Raw genomic sequence first — 18,640 nt, forward strand, 5'->3', positions numbered from 1 at the left:
CGGTTGTTTTTATTACTTGTACTGTATGTGAATCAATCTTTTAAAATATTACTAAGATTAAAAATACTTTTTTACTGCTAAATTGCTTTGGATTTGTCATTAGGTGCCCAAAAAACCCCCCATCTTTTTTCTTTCCTTTTTCTATCATATAAACTAAGCTGCTGTGCTGTCCCCCCAGCCCCAGACACCAAGCATCAACTCCTGCTATCCCCCCAGCCAGCCCCAGACACCAAGCATCAACTCCTGCTATCCCCCCAGCCAGCCCCAGACACATCTCACTCACCTGCTGCTGTTCCCTCTCCCCCCCAGCTCCAGATCATTGCAGGCTTACCAGTGCAGTGACTTGACTTGACTTCACACTGCCACGAACAGCCATCAGGCTCTGCCACAAGCTCCGCGGCCCTCCCTGAGAAAAAAACCCTTCCTGCACGTGGGCAGGAAGGTACCAAAACATCAAATTGGACGGGGGTGTTGGGACGTACCAACTGTTCCGTTCGACCGCGGCAGACCCTGCAAGGACACCTTGCCAATCCCTGGCGGGGGGGCACACGGGGGGGCAAGTGAAAACCTAGGGGGGGCAATTGCCCCCCTGTAGCGACGCCACTGCTCACATGCATACATAGAGGGCCAATTTAGAGAGGAGCCAAATAACCTTCCAGGATGTCTTTGGAGTATGGGAGGAAACCAGAGTACCCGGAGGAAACCCACACAAGCACAGGGAGAACTCCTTGCAGATAGTGACATGGCTGGGATTTGAACCAGGGACCACCAGTGCTGCAAGGCAGAAGCAATAGCCACTACACCACTACGTGGGTACAATGGACTTGTATGGCAGTGAGTATAGTATGGCTCGCATAGTTCTTTCTCAGTGTCCTGTCCCCAACATACCAAACTGAAGTAAAAGGCCACCCAAATTTCAGTTGCACCACATATACACCTGAGATGATTAGACATTAACTGTTAATGCCTTTTTTTTTTTTAAACTACCTAAAATAACTAGGACCTATGATTTTCATCTGCATGCACACCCAGCGCTCGCATTTTATTTACTTTATTGCTATTGCTACAAGGGGGTAGTAAGCCTCCTATGTAATAGCATCTTGCAGAAGATGGGTTTTCTTTAAAGTTTTAAACTCTTTAAACTATTCCTGATCAAATACATAGTTATGCCCAGAAAAGTATTTCTTTACATTTTTACCAAAGCACTTACAGACAGCATGATTCCACACAGCTCCAACTCTCTCAGTTCGACTTCCCTGAACTTCCAGTCCAATGCAAGATCATAAAGGGACAGAGCAACCCTCCATCTACTAGCATTAAGAATGGAGGAAGGAGGAGCGGCTTTACCTTGCTGTGTCTATATGTTTGTGGAGATATGAAGAGGTCACTCGCACTCCAGCTCAAGTTCAGTGAATATTATTTATATTTATTGACTTCTGTGGTGTCACAACATGGCGACGTTTCGGAAACCTGCCTGGCCCCTTCATTAGGCAAACACATCACTCTTTGTTTGCCTGATGAAGGGACCAAACAGGTTCCAAAACGTCTTACGCCCCATTCACATGTAGCGACTTATCGCACGATTTCCGCCGCGATATCGCGCATTTGTGCCGCGCGATATCGCGGGAAGTCGCCGGCTAATGATAGTCAATGGAGCTGTCTTAGCTCCATGTCGCGCGTCGCTTCTACCGGACCCTTTTTTTCGGCGGATTTTGCTTTTTTTCTATGGAGCCCGACGGAGAAGGTCGCGCTACCGTCGCTGGAACGTCGCCCCGAAATTCGCGCTATTCCGGCCGCTGCAAAGGTATGTCGCTACATGTGAACGGGGTCTAAAGCCGTCCAACCGAAGGGTGGTCAGCATAGCAAGCACCAACAGGCCCACAAAACGGATATTTAAAAAATGGTGGCTTACGCCTGAAGCTGGCGTCAGTAGAGGCCAGAACATCTACCTGGTAAAACAAACATGTGGTGGTCTTGCTTATCTGGGAAACAGATGCCTGAAGTTTAAAAAAGCACTAACAGATCTACTACAGTGAGTTTTAAAGTGACACTAAACTCCGGAGTTAAATCTTAAAGTATTAGCAAAAAAAGTCTCTTATTTGTGTATCACTGGGCTGTAGATCCTCAAATCATCTCTGAATTGGTGCTGACACTGTCCTTCCTTCTGGAGGGGGGCTACTTTTGTTCCCCATGGTCCCTGTGTGTGTTATTAAGTAGCCACCGCTCCAAGCTCACTCCCATGGTAAGACTATAATCTCACATTTAGTTTACTAATTGGTTTTGGAATTGTAGCCACTCCGGTGTTATGAAAATAATCAGGATGCCTTCCAACTAAATCCTGCACATGAGACAAGCCTCAGAGGCGGAAAGGCAAAGATCAAATTGAACAGATCCCAATAAGTCACCACGGCATCCACTGCGAACGCACAATGAACCCTGGTTCTGTCCAGTTTGTTGTTGAACCTGGATGCCAGAAGGTCCACATCCAGTGCTCCCCCCCTCCTGTGACAGATCTCTTGGAACACCTCTAGGTGGAGAACATATTCCCCCAGATTAATGTGCACAGCAGATAGGGCTGGAACTTGAAGCTTTGTTCAAGCCAGAATGAGGTCCACTCCTCTTTGAGCTGGGCAACTCTATATACCCTCTTTATGGTTGATGCAAGCCACGGCCACGTCCAGCTTACTCCTGGTCAGATGCCCTTGCAGCCTAGATGTTCAACCTTGAAGGGACAGCCAAATCACTCTTAGTTCCATGATGTTGATGCCTAGCCTCAGCGGATGCCCAAGTCCCCTGTACCAGGAGGGTACTCCGGACTTCTCCCCAGCCAAGAGTCTGATGGACCCACTATGGAGAATAAGGGCTTAAGCAGGGCTCCCAACCCCTTATCTAATGGATCCTTGAGAAAATAAACATTTTTCATAGGGACTGTGAAGGTCTCATTCAGACATGAAATAGCGAGGGCCACTACAATGACAATTTTCTTTTTTTTAAGAAGTTCTCCTCTATAGGTTATAGCAAAACAAACTTCTTAGGAGGTGCTAAAGCTTTTCGGGGTGAGCCCAGTCACCATACAATAAAAAGATGCCTTGCTGCACCCCTTACCGGATATGTTCAAATGCAAAAATGCAGGTGGGTGCTTGTAATGACCATGGATGGCGCCATGAGATAAGTTCTGATCCTGATGAAGGCGACCCTGCGTGGCCCCAAAAGCGCTTGCACCTGAGTGGCAATATCTGGCAAGAAATGAACGTTTGCTGATTGCACAAGACATTTTGGTATGCTGGTGACATTTCCAGTCACCATAAAAGACTGGTTCTAAAAGTGAATGAAGATCTTAGCAGGTCTGGGTGATTTCACAGGACCCAAGCTGGAGACCTTATGGCGAGCAGACTCAGGCTGCTCTTACACCGGCCATAAGCGCACTGCATCTACAAGGGTAGCAATGATATACTCAATAAAATAAGATTCTGTGCTGCACCAAGCTAAATTAAATCTCACCCTCTGCCTTATCAGCTGTTGTAAAAAAACAGAACATTTGGTACGGAGTTATTAAATCTACAGAGCTACGTCCCCATATTGCAGTGAGTCTCCTGTATGAAGGAGGTGCACAGAGGTGGTGTGAGATGCACAGGCATTTTTTATTTGATGGATGTTGGGGGATTACCACAGTACCTATTAGATTTATGAACTGTATAATTTGGACTATCTCAGTGTTCTGACTTTGTGGCAGTAGGGGGTTTATCGAGGGTAAATGTTTTGTATGTTTATGTTGCTTTAGAGACCCTAAATACAGGAAGTGGTCAGATCCACTAAGGCCCATCGCATGAAGTGTATTGCTTCACCTGAGCCAAGTGTAGAATGTGAGCTAGGGGAGTCCGCAACGTTTGCACTGAGAGGAAAGTTTCACCCCAAAAGCACTGAGGGAGCAGGTACCCTGTACCTGCAATACTGTGCTGTGAGATGAGCAGGATATTCCATGTGCAGCCAGCGGGACGATGCACTTAATGCCAGCACGAGTAGTAGAGTTCAGGGAGCCTGAGGCCCTACAGGCGCTGATAGCAGCCCTGTTCTCGGCGGTTCAACTCCTGCATAGAAATGGCAGCAATATTCAAAGAATCCGGCACTCATGTTCCCTATAGCTGCATAACACCATTACTAGTGTCGCAGCTGTGCTCCATGCTGTGGAAGACTGGGATCAGCACACTGGGCACCAGGGGAGAACAGACCCCCCTTCACTTACTGCAGCCACTTTAATTAGGGTAGATGGTACAGGGACCAAGACCCTACCCTGGCATCACCTATCATGACAGGCATACCGCCTTGTGAAAAGGGTGTCTTCTGCGACAGGGCTCCCCGAGACCTGTGGACCACAACCCAGGACCTGTATAGCACCCCGAAGCCAACTCAATACGATGCATCACATGTCAAGATGAGCACCCACGCAGGATCCAGTGATTCGAAGCAACATTATAGGCCGTACTGGCATCTTCTTTCAGAAGATGCGCCGAGGTGTACACTGATCTGAAAAACTGCTGAGAGCCGGTAGCCACAGTGGCTATAAAAGCAGCTAGGAAACCAGAAACTTGCTAGAAGAATCAAAAACATGTGTATACAAAGAGAATAGGGTAAGCCTCCCCTCCCCGGGAAAGAGCATGTCCATCACCTAGGGACACTAGCAAAAAAAACAGGCTTTCTGGGAAAGAAGAGGTTAGATGAGCTCCGTTCCTGCTGCTTTGTCCTTAAGTCAGTGTCTAATCCCCTGAAGATAGCATATAACCCAGGGTCTAAGACCTAAAGAGCCTGTGTCCTGTACTGTACAACCAAGAAACAATGGGGGGAATCGATCAAACCTGGAGCAGACATAATCTGGAGCAGTTGCCCAGGGAAACCAATCAGCATCCCTCTTTAGTTTGCTCTGGTAAGATTTGAAAATGAGATATAGAAGCTGATTGTTCCAGTTTTGATAAATTCCCCCCCAATATATTTTGCTATAGTGGGCCTCTATCTTACTTCCAGCCTCGGCCTTTCAACTGACTGATTTAAAAAATCCCATTCTGAGCATTTCCTTCCAGGTTTTCAGTAGCTGCCACCGGTGTGCATCTACAAACGGCTTGGGTTCAGGTCCTTCACAGACAACTCTTAGAAGCAGCATTATGCGTATTTGAGCTCATTGGAGACATTCACACCACGATAGGTAACATAACAAAAACAGTAATACAAACGAAAAAGGAAAGAAATGCAATAAAAAGGCAAAAAACAACTTCTAGATGGCTCTTTTTACTGATAGAAAAAGTCGCTAACTTACTCATAAGAACATCACAAATTTATAAATCCTCTGTATAGCAGCTGAGAGACTTTGGAGCCTAAAGAAAGTATAGTGTGTAATAAAAGGAAAACAACCAGTTTTTGCTGAAGAGAAGAAAAAAAAAGTTAAAAATTAAAATTAAAATAAATTAGACGGCATTCTAGGTGAGACAAGAACCTGCCATATATGTCAGACGTTGGACTACTTTCTCTTGCTGACCTTATTCATACTCAGAGAAGCATACTATTGCATAATAATGTCATCCGCTCCCAAAGTCCTGGATCTGAGACTCTCTGAAGGATATTTTACATATACATTTGAATATATTGGTTACTCTAGAGGTGTTTAGAAACCCAGGATGGATTCGTCCCACAATATCTCCTCCTCTGTTCTTTGGTCCTGCACTTTTTTGGGCTTTTTGTGTTTTTTGCTGCTTTCTTTATCAGTAGACGGCTTGTCTTTCTTTTCTTTTTTGTGTTTAGATTTATCAACGGGAACCGCATCTGATTTTTTTTCCTTTTCGCTGTCTTCTTTTCCCGAGTCGGTTTCCTCGACTTTCCGTTTCTTTCTCTCGCTGCTCTCGATTCCTCGCTTTGATTTGCTGTGGTGTTTCCGTTCTTTGTTTCTGTGTTCCCGTTTGTGGCGTTTCTCCCTTTTGTACGAGCCACTGCTGTCATCTGAGGAGGAGGAGGAGTCGCTAGAGTCGGGGCTGGAGGGAAGATGTTTCCTGGGTGGGGCTATTTTTATGGGCATCCTTGCTGGCCTTTGTGGCCAGTAATTCGGCTCCCAGGCAGGCATTCTAGGATTACTTTTATGAATGGGATTATAAGCTTGGTATGGCATAGGCTTATGACCAAAATAGTTGTAAGCAGCAGGGTTGGGATTTGGGTGAGGTGGTGGTGCGGGCTCTATTTCCTCAGGACTGTCCTGCTGATCTTTTTCTGGTCTAAATTGAGTTTTTGGTTCCAGACCTCGAGCCTTCTGCACTTTTATATAATCTTCTAATTCATTCTCAAAAGAATCATAGTTCTTCTTTGTTGATTTCATTAAATGGGCCACTATGTTTTCTCTAAAGAAATAAAGAAATGAAAATTTTTAATTACATCACTAACCATCATAACTTTATTTAAACAAAAAACAGTCATACAACATAATATCCTCTATGACCTAGCTTTGGGTTTCCTGGAGGTAGCATGCTATGCTTCCACTTAAACAGCAACACATCACCCATCAATATAGGAATCTGTCACCTGCTATTAGCAAGGCACAGATTCCAAGGGTGTTGTCCTGATTCTTCCTTCACTATATTAGAGCTACTGACATGGAGCAATCACTTGGAAATTAGGTTAGTCACTGACCCACTAAGTTAAAGATGACAGCTCTGAAGCTCTGCACCTTCAAAAACACAACAGTCTTGCACAATTGGCCAAATTTCAATCAGTGGGTGGCCCTGCTGGCACCATCCGGGTAGACAAACTCTATTTTATAATTGGCTTTTGGCAAAGGAGGAAGGTGGAAAATTGTCGGCCGACGATCTGTGTTTGCAACTAATCAGCTGGTGGATTGGGGAAACAAGATGCATGGCCATCTTAAACACATTCATTGCTCATTGGGGTTACTCAGTAATTTATTACAAGTCAGAGCAAAGTCCAAGCGTGCTTCCTGAGCGTGACCGGAGGGTTCTGAGGATGATCTTATTCTTACTGGTAAATGCCCCCCCAGTCTTCTCACATACTTTTGTTCCCAAAGTAAATCAACATCTCCAGATAATCATGCCGATGTTGGTTTGGAATAAAAATATTTAGGAGGGCTTGTTACAGGCCTTTTTAATTTTCTTCTTATGAGCTGTAGGCTGAGGGACCTGGATACGAGCCAGGGATTTCCTGTAGCCCTAGCTTGGCATGAAGGTGGAACAATTTCTACTCTGCTACAAGTGTCTTAGGCCAAGAAATAAAGAGTATTATCAGCAGAAGCCAAGCAGCTGCCAAGTGATTCTGTGCACCCCATTTGGTCTCTTTAAAAACACTGAAGTCTTGTTAGCTGTGCTTGACTCCTCTGCTCGACTAAAGAAAACCTTACCCCTATATTATGATGATAAGGAGAGGGTGGGTGTTCTGTAGTTAAACAGGGGAGAACTCAGGCAGGACTGACAACAACTCATTGTAGGAGACAAAAACATACAGTATAAAATTGTTCACGTTCTGCAGAGATGAACTCTATATGTTTTTATTTTGACAAGTCATACACTCCAATATAATTCTACTATATCTACAAAGCACATAACACAAGTCTAAAACATACTTCCCCATAATATAAACATAAAAGAAAAGCTAATGCAAACTTCAATAACTGAAAACAAAATACTAGTTGAGGTAGACATCAATGTGAGAAATATAATCTGAAAGTAAAAACTCATCTTGAGACCTTAAAAAAAAGCCAAATTTAAGACTGACATGCCCCCTGCTGGCCATCTCTGCCAATCTAGTAAAACAACGCGTTACTTATGGCTACATTTAATAAAGTGCCTTTTATTGTGTGTTGAACTGGCAATTGAGAACTTGCAGGGTCCAGTTGGGATACAGAGAGAGCGAGAGACAGAGCGAGACAGAGAGAGAGATGTGTGGGTGCCCATATTGGCTTAAAGTTAATAGATTCAAAATGTTCATATGCTTGAAATGTGGAAATTACTAATTTTAGGTCACTAAGACAACACGGACGCTTTCCTCCTTCTAATGAACTGACAACTGGCCTCCAGAGGAATGCCATTGAGGGCCTGTTCACATGAGTTTCAGGTCCTGATCAGGTGCGGATCTGCAGACGCGGTGCTATGTGTTTTGCCGCGTTTTTGATGCGTTCCAGTTTAAATTTTTATTTTTTTTGCTGGAGTGGGGCTGTCAGTATGTTAGCTGAAGTGCAGTGCGTTTTTGACGCGTTTTGCGTTTCCAGACCGTACAAAATGTGACATGCAGTATTTTTCTGTCGTAACCTGAACGGACTGCGCACGTGAGAACTGGAGCCCATAAAACACATGGGGATACATTGGGATGCATTTTTAGTGCAGGAGCGTACGGAGCCGGTCAGCACAGAAAACTGTGAACAGGCCCTGAGAAGATCAGCACCGGTAAAACCCACAGTACCATCCACAACCAGAACTAAACAACATCCCTGATGCAGGAAGGACTCCTGCTGCCGCTTTAGTACCTAGACGAGTCCAAATCAGCAGACCTGACCAAAAAGGCCGACTGGGATGCTGAAGGAGCCACCATGTCTGAAAATCTAGAATGTTGCCCTGGAGACAAAAATTCCCAAATGAGTGGAACCTCCATTTTCCCCCTGGAGATCAGGAGAGATCCTGTAGAAAATTAGCCCACTGGGGGGAATGTCGTGCACGGGGGCTCACAGAGACTACTCTCTTCAGTTGGTCATCTGAGTGGTCCACAATGGTCTCCTGACGGGTTAGGTAACTGGGATAAGCTAAATTCTCTATCATTGCAAACCGTTTCCAACAAAGGCCCATTCAGTGGAGAGGGACTTATGACAGCACGTAATACGTGTTTGGAATTCTAGCTACTGCGGGGTAAAGACCACTGTTTAAAAAAATATTTTATCTGAAGCATTTCCTATTAGCTGTGCGTAATGACTTACTTGATTTGATGCTTGTTTCCTTGCATGTGGGACTGGTACATCTCTATGGAGGTGAGGGTTATGCTGCAGATTGGACACACGTATACTCCATCTCCTGCTCGGGGGAAAACAAAAACAAAAAGTATAAATATTTTCCTTGCACCTGGAGAGCAACCGACATGCTGTATAGACATGCAGTATTTTTCTGTCGTAACCTGAACGGACTGCGCACGTGAGAACTGGAGCCCATAAAACACATGGGGATACATTGGGATGCATTTTTAGTGCAGGAGCGTACGGAGCCGGTCAGCACAGAAAACTGTGAACAGGCCCTGAGAAGATCAGCACCGGTAAAACCCACAGTACCATCCACAACCAGAACTAAACAACATCCCTGATGCAGGAAGGACTCCTGCTGCCGCTTTAGTACCTAGACGAGTCCAAATCAGCAGACCTGACCAAAAAGGCCGACTGGGATGCTGAAGGAGCCACCATGTCTGAAAATCTAGAATGTTGCCCTGGAGACAAAAATTCCCAAATGAGTGGAACCTCCATTTTCCCCCTGGAGATCAGGAGAGATCCTGTAGAAAATTAGCCCACTGGGGGGAATGTCGTGCACGGGGGCTCACAGAGACTACTCTCTTCAGTTGGTCATCTGAGTGGTCCACAATGGTCTCCTGACGGGTTAGGTAACTGGGATAAGCTAAATTCTCTATCATTGCAAACCGTTTCCAACAAAGGCCCATTCAGTGGAGAGGGACTTATGACAGCACGTAATACGTGTTTGGAATTCTAGCTACTGCGGGGTAAAGACCACTGTTTAAAAAAATATTTTATCTGAAGCATTTCCTATTAGCTGTGCGTAATGACTTACTTGATTTGATGCTTGTTTCCTTGCATGTGGGACTGGTACATCTCTATGGAGGTGAGGGTTATGCTGCAGATTGGACACACGTATACTCCATCTCCTGCTCGGGGGAAAACAAAAACAAAAAGTATAAATATTTTCCTTGCACCTGGAGAGCAACCGACATGCTGTATATTTCTGGTAATCATGTGGAAACGCACACATGTCCATGGGTGGCCACACTCACTACTCCATTGCATTCATGGAGGGAATCATGGCTGCCACCCAAGCTGGACATGTGCCTTTGTTCATCTGAAGTGAAGTAGGACAAATAGTGTTTTATGGAAGATTGAGAACATTGTTTTTTTCTTTCAGATCAGCTCATAATGACAAGGATGCTGCTTTTCTGGTAGGATCAAGCCTTACTTCCTCTACTTGCTAAAAATGTTCTTAGGGTTAGTTCACACCAGAAACTTCATCACAACTGCGTGCGTCTGAGCAGTTGCATTGCGATCCGTTTTGATGCGTTTCTTTCCCCTGCATGTCCCTGGATGATGCCACAATCAATTCTGTTTTTTTGTATGCGTTCCGTTGTGTTTCAGTGCGTTTCGTGCAGTTAGATGCAGGTAAAAAGGGACAAGCAGTACTTTTTCTGACTGCATCCGAACGGACTGCAATGGTGTGAATTAGGCACAATAAATCCCATACCTACCGAGTATTTGGGCAAGTACTCTTACACGCCCAAATGCTCCCATACCTTCCCCGATACCGGAACTTCCGAGCAGAGGGAGATTTTCTCTGACCGGCAGTGCCGCGAGGGAACATGAAGCTGGCTTCATGGCCAATCAAGAAGTCGGGCGGCGGGTTATGACACGCCACCCAGCTTCCTGATTGACTGGGAAGCCAGTTCAATGTAGATTGGCTGGGAAGCCAGCTTGCCGGCCAATCAGCATCGATCCGGCCAAACAGCATGGAGCCGGCTTCCTGGCCACTCAACATCGAGCAGGCTTCCCGGGCAATCAAGGAGTCGGGCGGCCGGTTATGACACGCCACCCAGCTTCCCGTTTGCCTATGAAGCCGTCTCCATGCTAGTGGAAGTACCGGTATCGGTACTCGGCGAGTACTGAAATATAAATATCGGTACTCGCACTCAATCCCGGAAAACTGGTATCGGTGCATCCCTAACACCTACATTTATAAGGCAAAAAATGAGCTATTTGCACCACTTTAGCTTTTGGACTGACATACACTTTAAGTAAGGATATCAGCCGTAGAGAGGAGTCTGCTTTCATATGATCTTCTGCCAGGCATACCTTTTTATACTATTAGGAGTTGAAGCTGCCATTTACCAACTTTACCTGGAAAACGCATATAAATCATTTTTCGATACATGTACAACATTTGCTATACTGTATTATTTCTTTTCAAATTGGCACACATCTTAGGAGTAGCCTTCCCCATCCAGGGTTCCTCCGCAGGTTGCTAGGGGTCCCTTGAGCAGATTCTGTCTCTCGGATAAGTTACCATTAACACCAATAATCTTTTATGCTATCTGTAAGGGGGGCATTTTTCTTATAATCCAACATTGTAACAGACAATCCTCCCGATGATCACCAATGTAAGGCGCATTCTTCCCACTAACCCCAGAGTAACGTGGTCCTCTCTTATTGAGCACCAAAGTAAGGGGGCACCACTAATTTTCATGGCCTGCTTTTTTTCTTGTCTTCATAACCTTTTATTTCATTTCATTATTACTGAAAATAATTCTGATGTATAGGCCAGTCCTGTCAAATACACTAAGTATGCTACATGCCTAATTATTTTATTCTCGTATCCATAAGTTACGGTTTACAATAATGAGCTGTATATTTTATTATTGGCAGGTTTTCCCAAGGTCTGAAAATTATTTTAATGGTTGCTCTGTGTTGAAATTGGGAAAAGTCGTCTTAGTCTTTGGCCATAGTATTTGAGCAACGCTACTTCCGATCACTAGAGAGGAAAAACGCAGAAAGCAAGGCCATGACGTTATGGCAGATTTCTCTGACCTAATCACGAACGGCTTTCTATCTGCAATGGACATCACTGCAACTGCCTTTCTAAATCTGCATACAGGTAACAACGGTATAAAACAATGGCATTTTCACTAATGTTTTTGTTACAGATAAACAAATCGATTGGCACATCTCCTTGGATGTATGCATTGACAAACGGCTGATCTGAGATGCTGGAAGCGAACTTCAGATCCCATTTGGATGGTCCAGCGTTAAATTTGCAGACCCAACCTTTGCATTAAATGACTTATTTTCAATATTAAAGTGGAGTCTCAAAAAAAAGGAAAATTGCTAGGAGGGAAGGTTTTTTTGGTTAAAAAGAGACCTTGTAAGTCTGTTCTACCAAAAAAACTCCTGCCCTTTGCTTGGTGATTTTATTTATCTACACTGTCCTAGGTGTTTGTGCATTGTACACCCCTGGAATCTGTAAGATGATATAACTGCAGCTGGGTGATGAGATGATGTAACTTCATTGCACAAGCGCAGGAGTTATATCATCAGAGATCGCCATATAGCCAAAAAGGGAGGATGGTAAACCAGGAAGAAGTGGGCAGAGAAGACAAGAGAGGAACAGCACAGAACTGTCACAGAGGTGAGTGCGCCATCATGTGCAAGTATGTCGTGGCAAAAACTCCCTCTGCAGATGGCGGTTTAGTGTCGCTGTGCAGAGGTCTGTGCACTGTTTTATGGTGTTTATGTACAACTTTGAAGGTTGTTTCCTACTTTGCTCAACCTTACCCCCCGTGTCCACACTCATCCCCGTATCTTCCATCTCCTCCATCATCTTCCGCCGTAGCTCGTTACGAGCATGTTTCTTGCCATTGTAGTGTTGCTGGGCCACCAACGGGTTGTTGAAAGAGGCACAGCAGAGCTTGCAGTACTTGTTCGGGTCACTGAGATCGATCTCATTATCAGCAGAGGACGTCTCGGTGCTGGCTTCTTGTTGGTTGGATTTCTCTGACAGAGAGGACATGACAGCGTCCTGCTCACTAACAGGTGGTACAGCTGGAAGAGTGCAGAAACAGGCGGCAAAATAAACAGCTGAAAAAACAACTGGCACTCCACGCTGCGTCACTTACACATATGGGAAACTAGGCCAGAGAAGTGGGAACCAACAACAAATGATTTCATTACTAACAGGTTGCAAGAATTTCCAAAACTTTTTTCCATTGACCAAAACCATCAATTAAACAACCCCTCTTCTCCAGCACCTTATACCTTTTAGGCCCCTTTCACACGGCCGGGCTGATCGGTTCCGCCTGTCAGTTTTTTAGGTGGACCGATCTGATGCCCAATGTAGGTCTATGGGCGTCTGTTTACACCCGGTTACCCCCAACTCCGGGCAGGTCCGGAAAAACAAATGGATCTGAGATCCGTTTCGACGGACTGGATTGTGCTGATTGGGGGTAATCTGGTGTAAACGGACATGTCTGTATACATCCGATTTCTCAGACAGACATGGGGTCCGGTAATTGCAGTTTTTGCCTCCATCACAAGATGGGGGGAAAAAACTGTACGGATGTGAAAGCGGGGACATCCGATCCGTACTGCTCTGATCAAAAGAGGATCTGTGCAAGGATCCTGTCAAGATCAGCCCGTGTGAAAGGGGCCTTAGTGTACTTTTCGTCTCTCCATAATAAATTGAAAACAATTGTAGTGACAATGGTAGACTTTGGAATAGTAGGAAAAGAAACTAACAAATGGCACCAATACAATCTCAGAGAAAATCAGTAAGGTGGTTACACTCCTAAATCGCCATCAAGATTTGAAATAGGGGTTTACTAACAATTTAATCTTATCCCAAAGAGAACCTGTCACTTTGTCTATTTAGGTTCTCTTCTAAGAGCAAACACCCGACCATCTATTTACCTTTGTCCTGCTATCTCATGATAGACAGTGTTCATGGCAGGTTTCTCTGCTTTAATCACTTGTTTCTACAAATTCAAATCTAGTTATAATTGTGTATAGCACGTATTAGAGTTCAGTGGTTTAGATCCTTTTGCTCCCCCTGTTTTTCTTGGTTGTTTTCATTACAAAATAGTTTTTTCCCCCCACTAGATAGCATTACTATTATTTACCATTGCAGAGACCCCGAGAAAAGCTTGTGGCTGCATTGTATGTAATGAGGCTAAGGAATACACCCCAACCAGAGAATATAAGATACTGTATCTATGGGTCAGTAATATTATGGGCAGCACAATGACTTAGCACTTTTGACCTGCAGCACTGGGGGTTCCCGGTTCGAATCCCAGTCAGGATACTATCTACATGGAGTGTGCATGTTCTCCCTGTGCTTGAATGGCATTCCTGTGGGTACTTCAGTTTCCAACCACACTCCAAAGACATGCTCATTTGTTCCTGTGTAAATGTGTGCGCATTGCATGTAGATAGGGCCCTTGGATTGCAAGCTCATTAAAAGAGAACTATGGCCAAACCTTTTTCTTTATAGGGTCACAGAGGGACATTTGTTAATGTCCTACTGTGAACCAAAACTCAGCATATAGCGAGCTATTAGTGGGCTGGTATTAATAAAAATTAAAAAAAAAAAAAATATGGTCAAAGACCTCTTTAGCACACATCCTCACCTGCTTCACTGGTCATTGAGGAATCGGCTTCCGGTGTCCACTCACTCGTTTCTCCAGACAACTGCTTCAGCTTTTTGGCGTGAATCTTTCCCACATAATGTGACTGGGCGACAACTGGAGAACTGAACACCATGTTGCACAGGCTACAGAACTTGTTTTTATCCTGGGCCAACTGCTGATCCACCTGAAATTAGACATTAATGTTAGACACCTGCAATAAAAGGTTCCTCAAAGGAGAACACCAGCCAAACAGAAAACAAAATGATCAAGCGGTTCTGAAGATCACTGCCAGCCTGCAGTTTTGTTTGTAGAGACAGTTGTTGGTTCTCTATCAGTGCACCTCCACATTCATGGTTGTTTAAAGTACTTAGGCTAAACAAAGACTTACCTGCAGGTGTTAAGTGTTCATTTTGTCCAGGGGACTCAAATAAAGCATTTTTACTTACCTGTCCCCTGCAGCCTCTTCTCCCCTTTGCTCTGGCGGCCTGAAGAGCACTGACGTCATCACTTCTTATGCTGGTCCACTGACCTGCTTTAGATGTGAGGACGCCGAAGGACATTCCATAGCCGAAGAAGACGAGGAAAAAGGTGAGCACTGACTGCTGCAGGAGCCGGGATCACGTAAGTAAAACCGCTCTGAGTCCCCAAGACACAATGAGCACTTAACCTTTGCAGTGTGGAGGTAGCTGGAGCTCTTTAAAATATTTTTTGGCCTTCTCTGTTCTGCTTCCTAACAAATTTACAAAAAAAAGATGAAGAAGACAGAAGTGAACAATCTAGGACAACATAGCTGAACTGGAAAAATTCTCCAATTCAGCTCACTTTGCAGTTCAGCTATGTTGTCCTGGATCGTTCACTTCTCCAAACTCGTCACCCATTTGTGAATATCCTTTTTATTGGAACACTTCTAGAGAATGCTGGAATTAATTAGCATGTAAATGTAAGTGCTGCTACTACAGGGGATCCCATATTGCCTTTGAAAAGCTCATTATAACCAATCAAAACTTGGAAGATTAGAAAGCTTGTCACAGGACCACATAAAGGAGGGTGGGGAACCTCCGGCCCTTCAGCTGTGGTGAAACTACAAATCCCATGAGGCATCTGTCTCGGGGTGTCAAGCAAATGTAGTTTCACCACAGCTGGAGGGCCGGAGGTTCCCCACCCCGACAAAGTAACGTAAACCTGCAGCCTCCACCTCTGCCACAGCCCTAAAGATGCCATACAAATACCAACTTTTTTTAAAGTTGGTATATCCACAAAAGCTAGATGCTGCTGCTCTCTGCATTGGGCTACTAAATCTAATCCATTGAGACATTGTGGAGAAAGAGAAAATCTTACATGGAAATTCATACGTTCTGTTTTCTGATCCACTTTCTTTTTATAGGCCATTTCTTCCAGTTCTTTATTTAGGAAATAAAGGCGAACTTTCTGGGCATGTCTCTTACCCTGCAAAAATAATAAGTAAAATCAGAAAGAATTAGTCCAACAAGAACAATCTGCATCTAAATTGACTTCATACCACATTCCCACTGATATTCCAGAAAGCATTGGGCCCATGATTCTGCTCCTGGAATAGAGAACGGGGAGCTCCAAGGCAACTCAATGTCTGGGGGGGTTCACAGCAGTGGCTGATTCTCCTTTAGCAGGCCTGGCCATGGGACACAGGATAGGGTTTGTGAATATTAGAACTCTTCCTGATCTGACAGAAAACATCTTTATTGGCCACATGATCTCTAACGCTCTTAGGAACGTTTAGGTACATTGTAGGTAGCTGGAGGCCACCCAACCCGTCTGCATCATGATGTGCTCAGATCATCACTTTATTTGGCCAAGCTCTTTAGCAGTACAATGTACCTCACCAGGAACATGTCAAATATAGATAGTGTGAACTGCCCCCAGCAAAACAGGCGAGCACACAAAAACACTACAGTACTGCCACTGAATGAAGAAATGGACACATCCAATTTGCCTATATAATGGACTGTAGGAGAAAATATGAACACACTAGATGTGAACTCCATGCAGATGTTGTCCCTACTGGAACCCAGGACCCAGTGATGCATTGCGGGAGTGTTAACAAATTAGTCACCACACTTATACCATTACAATCATCTAAAGGTATGCGTACGCAATGCCTCCCACTTGCCCGCACTTGCCCTTGTAAACCAGAGTAGTATGTGTACCCTGCAGGGGATTCTAATAGGCTCTGGGGGTATGTTGTGACCTTTTATATAAATGTATAATCCTGACATAGTGCAGAAATCATTGATTATGGTCTCCCAGATCACTGGCACAGAGTCCAACATGTGCCCATATTGGTGACAAGCACCACTCATTTCTTAAACTGGATGGTATTGTTTATCTTTCCTGAAGGAACAAAGTTTACTGATGGAGGGAATGGAGGATGGGAGGTTGGTGTCATGTGTAAACCACACTCCCAACATCCACAATACCATTCTCCCATCTGCTGAGGGGAGCTGTATTTTAAGAACCATCATCTTTAAGGACTCATGCCCCAGGTGGTTAAAATTAGGGATGCACCGATATATCGTCCGCCGAAACATATCCGCCGAAAATGGCACTTTTGGCATAATGCCGAAAGTGCCATTTTTCGGCCGATACATCGGCACATCCCTGCTTTCTCCACCCCCACACTGGGCGCTGCTCTGTGTCCCAGCGGGGAAGAGAGAAAGTGTCACAGGCGGCCCAGCGCTGTGAGCGGCCGATGTCTCTCCTCCAACAACGCTCGGCCGCCTATCACAGTCCGGCAGAGCGGTGTGGGGGGCGGAGACAGGCCGCGCTGTCGCAGGAGGCTGAGCTCTCCTCCCTGCTCCGCTCGCTCAGCCTCCGCCTGACAATTTTTTTTATTTCGGTTTTAAAATTTCCATTTCGGTGCACCTCTAGTTAAAATGCTTCCAAAGCATTAGGCTAAACCTAAAAATGGTTACTATTGCGTTAGGCAACCATGACAGAAAACCACATAGCTCCTGACACGCTCCTTACTGTTTATCAGAAGACAATAGGCTTATATCAAACCCGCAGACATCCGCCCTGCCATTAAAGGGGGTCACCAACTTAAAGTACAACTTTAACTAATCAAATCTTAACCCTTGCAGTGGGGCTACCCCTGCACTGAAAGGTTAAGTGTTAATTTTGTCTAGAGAGCTAAAATAACAAAGATATGCTCACCTGAACCGCAATCCCGGCTGGCTCTTAAACCCCTCCTCCCTCCAGCCGGTCTCCTCCTCACTGTGTATAGAATGTGATGACTCGCAGGACCTTAGACCGCTGCAGCGGAGCGAGCAAGCCAGCTCAGAGGATTGGGTGAGTATAACTATTATTTTAGCTTCCTAGACAGAATGAGCAGTTAACCCTTGCAGTGCAGGGGTAGCCCCACTGCAAGGGTTTGATTTAAAAAAAATGACAGGTAAAAAGCACAGAAAAGTCAATTATTAAAAATGCTTTCTTGCAGCATTTCCCTTTCCATAAACCATTTTTATTGACTTGTCTCTAAACTTGGTAGTAAACCTGACTACTTAAAGAGTCAAATTGCTAGCCCCCTTCACCCTTGGATGCAATAGCCCTTCTCCTCTTCTGGGAGTATAAATACTATCTGTGCTGGCACAGCTTCTCTGCCCATGCCTTCACCTTCCTACATAATATTTTATGTGGCTGCCGGGGGAATACTATATTGAGTGCCACTTAATTGACAGCTCTGAGTCTGCTGGTGCTGCTGACATTATATCCAAGATGGTGGTGCAGCAGTCCCAGGGTTTTTGAATGTCTATAAAAGGGAGGGGATTGGCAGGTCAATAACATTCATAAATAAAGTTAAATGCATATATAATCCTATGGGAAGATTTTTGTTGTAATGCATAGTCTGGCGACAGGGTCCCTAAACGCCTAAACTTAACCATAGCACCACAGCCTCCCAAAAGGATGCAGGCAAATACTGACAATACCCAATATTATCAGCCCGTGGACCCTGTTCAGCACGATCCCTATGTGTGCTCAGGCCTGGCGACTGGTTGAGCTGGTGTCAAGTAGTGATGGGCTCGGGCATGTTCGCAGCTCTACGTGCCGAGCCCGCCAGGAAGCTGACAGCGCCAATCACAGGCACTGAGACATTTCCCGATCTCTACAGCTGCGGACCGGGAAAATGTCTCAGTGCCTGTGATTGGCGCTGCCAGCTTCCTGGCGGGCTCGGCACGTAGAGCTGCGAACA

The 18,640-nt window shown here is 45.0% G+C and overlaps 1 protein-coding gene across 1 annotated transcript in view; it reads right to left on the reverse strand.

The window, feature by feature from the left end:
• Window positions 1-5,282: 5,282 nt before the first annotated feature.
• LOC108796885 (zinc finger matrin-type protein 1-like) overlaps window positions 5,283-18,640 on the reverse strand; it is a 33,893-nt gene continuing 20,535 nt past the window's right edge. The window contains exons 3-7 of the mRNA XM_018568439.1: window positions 15,754-15,861; window positions 14,416-14,599; window positions 12,569-12,835; window positions 9,807-9,903; window positions 5,283-6,377 (exon numbers count right to left, since the gene is read on the reverse strand). Of these exons, the coding sequence (XP_018423941.1) occupies window positions 5,654-6,377; window positions 9,807-9,903; window positions 12,569-12,835; window positions 14,416-14,599; window positions 15,754-15,861 (1,380 nt within the window). The 3' untranslated portion in view covers window positions 5,283-5,653. The remainder of the gene's footprint in view (window positions 6,378-9,806; window positions 9,904-12,568; window positions 12,836-14,415; window positions 14,600-15,753; window positions 15,862-18,640) is intronic.

Source organism: Nanorana parkeri, unplaced genomic scaffold (genome assembly GCF_000935625.1).
Source record: "Nanorana parkeri isolate BGI_ZX_2015 unplaced genomic scaffold, ASM93562v1 scaffold1188, whole genome shotgun sequence".
NCBI lineage: Eukaryota > Metazoa > Chordata > Amphibia > Anura > Dicroglossidae > Nanorana > Nanorana parkeri.